Below are 11,221 nucleotides of genomic sequence, written 5' to 3' on the forward strand. Positions count from 1 at the left end.
AAATAAGTGCTCAATTTTGCTATTAATTAGAAAAATGTAGGTAAAATGTCAATGAAATACAACTGCACATCCCCCAGACTGGCAAAATGTAAAAAATTTGCTAGCACTAGTATTGACAAGGATGTGGAAAAACAGGATATCTCTAAGGCTTAGAAAAAAAATCTGTAATCATCTAATAAAATTTAAGGTAAGACTGCCCTCTGATCAAGCAATCTACTCCTAGGTATATACCTTATTTGTACTAGGAGATATATGAAATAATTTTCACTGTGATGCTGTAGTTTTCCCAAACTAAAACATCCCAATTGGCCACAGTCAATATAATGAACAAATAAATTGTGGTATATTAATGTAAAAGTAAATTATGAAGCAATGATGAAGACTGAATCATACGGTGAACAAAAGCGGCAGTCACAAAAGAGTACAGCATGATCTTTTTAGATAAAATTCAAAAGCAAGCAAATGGTATTGTCTAGGTTTACATACCTAGGTGGTAACACTATAAAAACAAGAATATAGTTATCATAAAAAAAGTAGGTATTGGTAATGACCAAAGGGTGTGTGCTGAGGAGCTGGCTGTGACTGGGAAGGAACTACATTGGGAATTTCTGGTCTGCTATCAACATTCCATGAACAAAAGTGCCAGTTATATAAATAGTTACTTTAAATTTCATATTTGTACTTTAAGTAACTTTAATTTTACTCTTTTGAATATATATTTTTCTATAAGCTTGGGGGCTCAGCCTGTAATCCCGCGCCTTTGGGAGGCTGAGGTAAGTGGATTGCCTGAGCCCGCGGGTTTGAGACCCGCCTGGGCAGCAAGACCTCATCTCTACAATAAATCAAAAAACCAGCTGGGCGTGGTAGCGCATGCCTGTAATTCCGGCTACATGGAAGGCTGAGGCAGAAGGATCGCCGGAGCCCAGCAGGTCGAGGCTGTGGTGGCCGGGAGCGGCCACTGCACTCCAGTCTGGGCAACAGAGTGAGACTCCAACTCAAAAAAAAAAAAAAAGAAAAAGAAAAAAACAAAGCTAAGACATGAAAAGACACAAATGAACACAAATTACCAACTGATACTTAGTGGTCCCCACGACCTCTATATTTTCTGGGTTTTGTTCTTGAATCTTTGAAAAGTAAAATCTTTAAACCTATACCTAGTGACTATATACTAAATTATTAGATATTTGCAATAACAGTGAGTCTACAATTATATTCATTATAGTTGAAAGAATTAGGACATGAGTTTTTTTTTCCCTCAAGATCTTAAGAGAACAGTTTTCTGTCTTTTATTAATTATAATGGATTATAAATATAGCTTTTTTTTTTTTTTAAGTTTGTATTTCTGTAGTGACAAGGTTTCACTATGTTGCCTAGCCTGGTCTTGAACTCCAGTGCTCAAGCAATTTTCCCACCCACCTTGGCCTCCCAAAGTACTAAGATTCTTAGCCACTGCGCCTGGCTGTAGCTGATTTTTTAATGCTGTCATTATCATCAGTGTGCCATAGTAGATGAGAAATAAAAATAAAGATACACATTTATTTCCAAGTTCCACCGTAGTGACAATTTATGAGGAACTTACAGACAAGTAATATAACTGTTCTGAACTCTAAAAAGAAATGGACTTAAGAAATCCCTACCTAGCAGTCTGTATTTACCAGCTCTTCTAGGTTTTACATGGCCGCCACTATTTCTCCCCAACTGTTTGAAAGACTTTCCAGGAGCCAAAAGTACTTTGAAGTAATGTCCCTCCACACCCAATGTCTATTGTTCTCTGTGACTGGAAAACTTGAAAAATAGGAAACACCAAAGTAACATTGCTTGCAAAATGAATAGCAGATTCAGAATCTCTATAGTCAACCATGAAACATGATTTACAAATATATTCTCAAATTTCCTAATTTATTTAAGTAAAAAATTTCTCAGTGGAATTGTACAAAATCAAATAATTACTTTTTGCTAGTATTTCAATCACCAATGGTGATTTATAGTACAGAAAGAAATCAGTGAGAAGAACTGACGTTAGTTTCACCCCAGCTTTCTATAGCTTAATAGAATTAAATAGAAGTAATGATGGCAACAATCACTGTCTATAGAAACAAAAGGAATGATAAAATGGTTGCAAGTTTAATCACACAATAAACTTAATCCTTGTTGGTTTTGTTTTATCTGCTAAAGTACTGATGTCTATAAATATGAACTCACAGCATAGTTCTAAGCTTGTTTCTGAAGAGATGTGAAGACTTGGATAAAACATAAGCAAGCTATTAGATCAAATTCCAGAACTGCCGAATAGCTACCTAGAAAATATCAGTTGTTCTTAAAGAAGACAAACAAAGTGAAAATGGAAAAAAGACTTCTTAAACAAAAATTCTTTTATTATCTCTATCTTCTAAAGTTCCAAGTCATAGAGCCTTGATACTCTTGGATTCAGTTTTCAGTAATCTTAAGTATTATACTTGGGATATGCATAATGGGAAAAGGTAGGACACAGTAAACAAAAATTATTTGCTTATTTCAAAGGGAGCCGTTTTCTTTAAACTCATCCTGCCCATTTTTTGTCCATCTCCCTATGTACAGATTATCTTTGAATCATACAAATTCATTCTATACTCCCACATATATTTTCCCAACTACATGATATTTTTACAAAAGAAGGAAATAATGTAGCTGGTTGACAAAAATATTTGTAAATGAAATAAAAGGAAAGTAAGTTCAGAGTATAAAAAGATACCAAATTGGAGTAATACTGATTTGAATCTAGTTTTTAATTTACCAAAGTGCCTACTAATGGTCTAAGCAAAACAGTAGAAGAAAAGGAGGTAGAGGAAAATGACTTCCTAAGGTTATAAAATGCCAATTGTTTTAGACTGCACAATAGCCTTAGTAATAAAAGAATCACTTGTTTTCACTGAGTTTACAGTGTTAAGTACTGTTTACATCATTTTAGTGAAAGCACTTATATGAACATCTGCAACAGTTCATATCAGAAAACAGAAAGTTTCTCTCAATAAAGACCACAAAAAAATACATTTTTCATCTTTGTCAACTCCCTTTTTAGGAATGGGGAATCAAATAACATGCTTCCTTTAAAATAAAAAATATTATTTTTTTTCTATTAGGGTTCTGAAAAAAAAAATCAAGACTTCACTAATGATGACTTTTTAATTTCTACTCTTTATCTATTTCTAAGGACACTCCCTTTACAAAACCGTTTAGTCTAGTATATGAGGACAATCAGGTTTGGAATTTCAAATAAATAAAATAGCCACATTAGAAGGGATGCTGAAGAATCATAGGATTAGTCACATTTGTCTGTTCACATTCACGGATTCTCTAAGAGGGTTACCAGAATCCATAAAGTACTGTTTATGTTTAGTCCAAGTTAACATGTGTCATCTGACCTAAATGCTCATCACTTATAACACAGTTGCTCAACAAAAATCTTGACTTGGGGGAGACAGTGATATAAAAGATCCTGGTTAAATTACCAGAGGTAATAGGACAGTATATTGTAACTGCACAACTTAAAATGTCAGCTCTTCATCCACTGCTACCAGGTCTCCTCTTTCCAGTGGTATTAAATTCTCAAAGCCTAATCATATGAGAGGTGCAGGATGCCAAAAATTATCTATATAGAAAAATGGGTCTCAAATACTAAACAAAAAAGAAATTCATAAAACAGAATTAAACTTTTTGGACAGCTGCCCTGGTTTCTTTCAATTTCTTGATCCTTATCTCTTCTGGTCATAAATAAATATGTCTTTTTCTTTGTATCCAGAGAGATTAATACATATATTTGTTGTTAAGCAGTATAAAACGATATTCCAGTTCAAAGCTGCTTGTGATCACAGTCACGTGTGAACCATCAGACAAGTGTATATTATGCTCCAAAATGTTTTATAATTCTTCAGTGTAGTTTCCTGCTGATGTTTCCCTTAAATTAAGGCTTCATCAAAGAGAAATCCATAGTCTCATGAGCTGATTTTTTTAGCTTCTGAATTAAGTGCACTCTTTCCAAAATCAAGTAGCCCTGGAGTAACTTGAAGACAACTTCTATTAATCAGTGTCATGACTGAAGTAGTATCTTACTGGTGGTCCAGGCAAATCTTCATCTCCATCAATGTCTGGGGCAAATGACACAGTAAGATCCACATACTTCTTTTCAGTAGAAGGTTTCACAAGTTTATGCATTCTAAGAAAAATAAGCAAAGATGAATACTTTGATAAATTCTGTAAAATGAAAATGATTTGCTGATTGATGCCATCCAGAGAATTCAAACTTGTATCTAGATTTTATTTTAAAATCCAATAATTCAGCTGCTTTCATATATTCACTTTCCTTCACTAAAAGGTCTGAACTCAAGATACTCACTTACTTAACAGTGAATCAGTTTAAACATACTGAGGTCATGATAAAGAATACAGACCATTTATTAAAAGACAAAAATAAATAAGTAAATCCCCATAATATAAGTAGTAACTTTTTAAAAAATTAATTATCCTCTTATATGCCCTCTAAAGTTTGGTAGCATCATAAATTGTTAGGCATTTCTCTGTAAAAAGTAAAAAGGCAAGCTAGATTTAAATCTTAACATGCAAGCCAGAAACACCACAGTAAAAGATCTTTTTTTTTTTTTTGGTCGGGGTCTCACTCTGTCACCCAGGCTGGAGTGCAGTGGTACATCACAGCTCACCATAGCCTTGAACTCCAGGATTCAAGTGATCCTCCTACCTCAGCATCCCAAGTGGCTGGGACTACAGGCGCATGCCACCGTGCCCAGCTAATTTTTTTGATTTTTGTAGAGATGAGGTCTTGTTACATTGCCTAGGCTGGTCTCAAACTCTTGGGCTCAAGTAATCCTCACCCCCTCAGCTTCCCAAAGTGTTAGGATTATTACAGGCATGAGCCACCATACCCAGACAAGATATTCTTAAGTATTACCTGTATATCCAATGTTTATTCTATTTACTGAAACATTATTTCATCTTTTCTGTTGTCACTGCTACAGTCTTAAATCATGTCATCTACATACCCCTTATATCTTTGTATTCACTTCCAACTCCTGCCTCAAGTCTTTTCTTCTAACTCCAATACACACTGCTTTCAGAATTTTCTTAAAATGCAAATCCGATGTAGTCTCCTAATAATGTTTAATGTTATCTCTCATACAGTTTGTAATTACTTAATGCCAGGCTCTAAACTATTTGTAATCTATTTAATCCTCAATGCCTCTTACCAGTTTACAAAGATATTTTGTCCAGTACCTAAACTTTCATTTTTTCCACCATTCAGTGTCACCATCTCATCCTTGAGTCATTCCAGAATATTTGATTTCTAAGATAGACCATGCATGTTCTTTGTTTAGCTGCACAAACTGTTGTCTTTCGCCTAGAATAATCTTTCAAAGGCAACTCAAAGAAAATCTCCTCTGAACCAGAGATTTGAGTTAGTAGTGCCCATAGTACCCTGTAAAAGTCCTTATTATAACAATTATTCAATTTCATTTTCATTCATGGCAATATCCTTTAGTAGACTGTGAATTCTTTGAGAGCAGTGTTATTTAATGAAGATTTATGACAACAAAATATTAACAGGACTAACATTTATGGAATACTTACGTGCCATTACACTATTAGCCCTTACTATCATTTTAGTGCTCAACAACTATGGGCACAAACATCCCTATTTGTGAATGAGAAAATAAACTCAGGCTAGCTGAGATGACAAAACAACTAAGAAGCTGAACAAGGATGTGAAGTCAAGTCTTTCTAAAGTCAAGTTCATGCTCCTAAGTACAACCCCGCTGACTGACCTGAAGTGTTTAGCCACTAGGATTCTCAACAGTATTTGCTAAATGAACAATGTAATAAAATGAAAACTATTGTTCACAAAACATTATCATGCTGGTGGTTTAAATTATCAGTCAACTCTTGAAAACATTTTTGTTAACTATTTACAGCAAAATTTTAATTTCACTCATTAATACACTTCATGATCACATATTCCACTCTCATCTAGGTAGCATATAATAAAGGAATTCTAAATACCACTCTAAATTTATGTAACATACTTAGGAATCCTAAAGAAAAACAATATAGGGCAAATTAATGGCTTAGCTATTATAAAAGTAGTTTCATTTTTAAGGTGTTGATAATTAAGACTAGGTTATAACGTAAAAGTGACTAACCTCAATTTATTATCATAATCAAAGTCAATAGATATGTTAAGGACAACCATCTCTCAGAGATCCATTTATTCATATGACAAACATTTATTGATGCCTATTATGTGACAGGTATTGGTCTAAGTGCTTGAGACACAACAGTCACCAGCTAAAATAGATTCTAGCCCTTGTGAAACTTATCTTCTAGGTGAGGAGGACAGATGATAAACAATAAATATAAGCAAAATATACAGCAGTCATAAGACAGTAATAAGTGTTATGGAAAAAAAAGTAGAGTAGAGTAAAGGGGATTAGGAATAAAAAACTGGAGTTTGAGACAGGTTGAAGTATTAAATGGGATTGTCACGACCTTATCCTTGAGTCATTCAAAAGTATTTGATTTCTAAAAGAGACCATGCATATTCTTTTATTAGCTACACAAACTTATGGCTCAGAGAGGTCTCTTTAGGAAAGTGCAAAGATCAGAGGTGAGAGTCAGTCAGGTTGCATCTCAGAAAGAGTTGTAAGCAGGGGGAACAACTAAAGCAAAGTCCCATGCTGGAGCATCACTGGAGTGTTCAAGGGAAGGAAGGGAGGTCAGTGTAGGTAGGATATTGTGAGCAAGGGGAGAGTAGGGAAGAAACTTAGAGGGATCACAAGGAATCGTTAAGGGCCTTTCAGATCACTGTAAAGACTGGCTTTTTTTGGTTCCCTTTGTTCCTTTCAGTCTCTGCTCTAAAGCCACCTAACCAGGTGAGACTATGATAGGCAGAGTGAACACTTAGAATACTCAATATGAAAGCACTTCAACAGCCCCAACTCCCCATACTTCCTTTTCCCTTTGTTCTTCTTTTTCTCCATAGCATTTACTACCATCTAATATACTTAGCTAGTTGTTAATAAACACTTCCTCAAGTAGGAAGAGACTTTGCTTTGCTCACGGCTTAGAATATAACCTGGCACACAGCAAGCACCTTTAGTAAAAATCTGTTGCATAAATGAATGAAAATAACAATTTGGCATTTTGTTTCATTCTTTACCCTCAAAAACACAGTCACTAAGGTTTTCAACATAAGATGAGGATCCAGTTTTACGTAAGTGTACTGATCAAATCAAGTGTCTAAGATTATTAACTAAAGAGCTGACTCTGGACTATAATAAATTCATAAGAGTATTATAATCCTATTAATCTCATTAAAAGGCAGTTTGTTGGCCTTCACTTGGTGGATTCACTGTCTTTATTAATGCTATCAGACAAGAATAACACTTTTATATGAATTACAATGACCTCTACATTTAATTTTCTAGTGTGCATCCAGCTTATATTTCAATTTTTGTGACGCGTTTGCACATAATGTCAAATACTTACGTTAGTTTCAATCTTTTTGCATGACCAGGCATTACAGGAACATAAAGCATTTTGACTCCCTGTACCACCATTGTTGGCTCAATTCCATACTTCTCCTAAAAGTGAATACCCAAAAGAAAAACAATCAAAGCCTCACCTAAACATAAGATGCTTAACACTGTCTATAAATAATGTTTTATGACCAGTAAAAAAGAGCAAACTCTAGCTAAATATTTATAATTTCCAATAATGTTATGGATAAAAACCAAACTGAAACATAAAGCTACTAATGAATCAAGTGAACAAATGTATCTCACTTTGACTGCATTTATGAAATCCAAGAGGGTAAAATCTTCTTTTCCATGTACAGTCCATCTATCCCAAATTGTAAATGATATTCCATTTCTGTTGTAGAAAAATATTCAGAACAAAAACATTTAAATTTTCTTCCTTTTAGTGATAAAAAACTAAACAACAACAAACTCTCTAGTAGTCTGTTACTTACGATTTAGCTATAAATTCACATTGAGGAGGAGAAGAAAAATACAGCTTCTAAAATACTCCATAATCTTATTTTTCATCACAACATGCAGGTAACCACCTTGTTGATCTTTCTAGTGTTTCATTATAAATTATATGTCTTCGTATGAGAGTGTTTTCTGTTTCTCTTTTTAAACAGTTGCATGGGTTTCACTGTGTGGATGTTTTCAGTTCCCTATTACATTACTAGATACTTGGGTTGTTCCAATTGTTGGCTATGACAGACAATGGCCAGAATGATTAACTCACATATATATGGTTTAAGATGTATACAAATGTACCCACAAATATGAAATATAGTGCCACATTTCCCTTATTGTGGATTACACTATTTTGTACTCTTGTTATAATGTATGAGAGTGCTTGCTTTCTCACATCTCACCAAGATAGAGGATTTCCAATGTTTTGGTTGTTGCCAGTCTGAAAAATGAAACGTGGAGGCCTAGGGACCTGTTTTGCTTTGTCACAAGTCTGTGGAATTAGATTCTAAACCTCATGATTTATAGTCAGACACCAGAGTATCTTCTAATTTATCTGGGTTAGGAAGATATAGTTCAAACCATAATCCAAAATAGTGTGGCAAATAAAGTGTTACAAGGGTTCTTCTGTTAGTTTAGTCAGAAATGCTTCACGAAGATAAGGTATGACCATATCTTGAAGTGATGGCAAGGATTTACATATGCAGAAGAAAAAAAAAGAGGTAACAGCAGTTTTTTTTCCCTTTTAAAATATAAAATATTTTATTCTCACCATACAAGAAAAATAGACATCATACATACCTGATTTTAGTTTTCCTTACTTCAGATGTCTCTGTAAACACTATAATTGGAATGGCTAAGTTAAGGAAGCAATTTTTGTAAGCTTCAAATGGATAGCCACCAGTTACTTTAATCATCTCCAAGGCAACCTAGATTTACAAAAAAAAAAGGTGATCTATCTTATATAAATATAAATAGTCTAAAACTATTCACGACTTTAATTGGATCTATTTAAATCTTCCCAAGTTCTTCTCAGGCATTTCTCCATAGATAGTAAAAGCAGCCGCAGAACTGGGGTAAGGTCAATTCTTATTTATAGGCCTCTACATTTTTTGCATATTTTATCCTTTGAACCCACACTGTATGTACTGAACAAAATGATTTAAAAAGTATTAATTTGACCACCTAATTGCTCTACTTTGAAAGAAGATGCCAGAACTCAAAAAGTACAACAGGCTGAAATCACATACATGTCTTCTATTAATGACTCTAGTGTAACAATATGATATTGTAAGATAACTGAGGTCATACCAAACACTGTGAATCATTAAGAGTAAAGATTAGGGACCAGGCATAAAAGCTCATGCCTGTAATCTCAGCACTTTGTGAGGCTGAGGTGGGAGGATCGCTTGAAATCAGCCTGGGCAACATAAGGAGACTCTATCAAAACAAACAAACAAACAAGGAAGTAATGATTAGGGTAGTCATTTTATTCAAGGAAAACATAATGCCTGCTATGTATGGAGGATACGAGGTAATTAAGAGTATTGCCTGTGAGAGAAATTATAATCTTGAGCTTATTTTTTGTTAAAATATTCATATATTGTAAAACCTCAAAATGTAGATGACTATCTCTTTGAACATATCTTGAAATGTTAAATTTTAAGCGCCAATATTTATCCTTCCCTCTCTAAGATGTCTGGCATGATGAGAAAGACAGGAAAGAGGCAATGAAAAAGCAGCATTTTAAATCAAAGAATAAAAAACTTACCAAGCCAGAAACTGCAGCAGTGGATGTTGCTATAGCAGGTATAATTTTACCAGCTATGCGTTTTGTTTTGAAACGGTCAGCTGGCTCAATAGTATACATTTTGGCACGAAGATTTGACGCAGCTGTGATGAAATCTATGTGTCCATTGCAATCATCATCTTTTTCAAATGAAAGAACTGCCATCTGAAGGTCACCTGATCATAAAAACCATAAAAACAGTTTCCTAGAAAGCGGTTATGGTTTCACTAGGTAAAAAGCAATGTGGGTTTGCCAACTTTTAGGAATTCTTTTTATGCTTTTAAATGACTAAAAAAAAAAAATCCAGGCAACTGAAGTTATTAAAGAACATGAAAATGATGTCTTTAATACCACTAAATAAATAGAGTAAGAAAGTTATGTACAGCACATGTGCTATCGAGTGGTTTACAATAAAAAAAAAATCAACATTTGGTATCATTCAAAAGTTAAAAATAATTAAAAATTCTACCAGACTTTGACAATAAAAATAAATAATTGAATAGAAAACAAAGATGTATTCCATAAATCCTACTCTGAAGCCTCCTCCCTCTGAATACTAAGAATACTTATCCTATAAGTTGGTCAAATAAAAATATGCATTTTTAAAAGATCTACAGATCAGTGATTCCCAGAATCATTCTAATTACTATTATTCTCAATTATTTTTTCTGAAACTTTACTGGTCCATGCATAAAATCCCAAAAGTTTGGGAACCACTGATTTATAAAAAGAAAGGGAGCAGGTCTAAAAACAAGTGAATGGCTGTTTTTAAGGAAATCAAAATTCAGTTTTCCTATATTTTTGATATTTAAGACCATTTAGAGCAAGAATGTACAGTGGGGGAGGGGGCTAAGAAAAAAAAAAGATGATTATTTTTTGGAGGTTGGATCTGTTGGCTTCCTCCAGTAGTTGAATGTTCTATGAACACATCAGAATCAAGTGTGCCACCTAGCATTGTCGTGAGAGGATGCATTTGGCTTCAGTGAATTTTTCTTCTTGGAGAGTCTTTCATTAAGCCGTTTGCCCATTTCATGATGGGTGATTTATGAGAGTACCTGCCCACACTGCGCTGAGTGCTCAGCAGTTTTTGACCAACAAAGGCATGACCCCTGTGTCCCACCCTCCTATTTACCCGATCTTGTCCCCAGTGACTTTGTTTCCCTGGATGAAAAAAGTCTTCAAAAAGAGCCGGGCTCAGTGGTTCAGCCTGTAATCCCGCGCCTTTGGGAGGCTGAGGTGAGTGGATTGCCTGAGCCCACGGGTTCGAGACCCGCCTGGGCAGCGAGACCTCATCTCTACAATAAATCAAAAAATCAGCCAGGCGTGGTAGCGCATGCTTGTAATTCCGGCTACTTGGAAGGCCGAGGTGGAAGGATCGCTGGAGCCCAGCAGGTCAAGGCTG

The 11,221-nt window shown here is 34.7% G+C and overlaps 1 protein-coding gene across 1 annotated transcript in view; it reads right to left on the reverse strand.

The window, feature by feature from the left end:
• Nucleotides 1-2,354: 2,354 nt before the first annotated feature.
• UBA6 (ubiquitin like modifier activating enzyme 6) overlaps nucleotides 2,355-11,221 on the reverse strand; it is an 80,979-nt gene continuing 72,112 nt past the window's right edge. Inside the window, exons 28-32 of the mRNA XM_008071146.2 lie at nucleotides 9,802-9,995; nucleotides 8,832-8,959; nucleotides 7,830-7,917; nucleotides 7,534-7,628; nucleotides 2,355-4,192 (exon numbers count right to left, since the gene is read on the reverse strand). Coding sequence (XP_008069337.1) covers nucleotides 4,057-4,192; nucleotides 7,534-7,628; nucleotides 7,830-7,917; nucleotides 8,832-8,959; nucleotides 9,802-9,995 — 641 coding nt within the window. The 3' untranslated portion in view covers nucleotides 2,355-4,056. The remainder of the gene's footprint in view (nucleotides 4,193-7,533; nucleotides 7,629-7,829; nucleotides 7,918-8,831; nucleotides 8,960-9,801; nucleotides 9,996-11,221) is intronic.

The sequence above is a fragment of the Carlito syrichta genome, unplaced genomic scaffold (assembly GCF_000164805.1).
Source record: "Carlito syrichta isolate Samal-C Ts95f unplaced genomic scaffold, Tarsius_syrichta-2.0.1 Scaffold314127, whole genome shotgun sequence".
In the NCBI taxonomy this organism is placed as follows: Eukaryota; Metazoa; Chordata; class Mammalia; order Primates; family Tarsiidae; genus Carlito; species Carlito syrichta.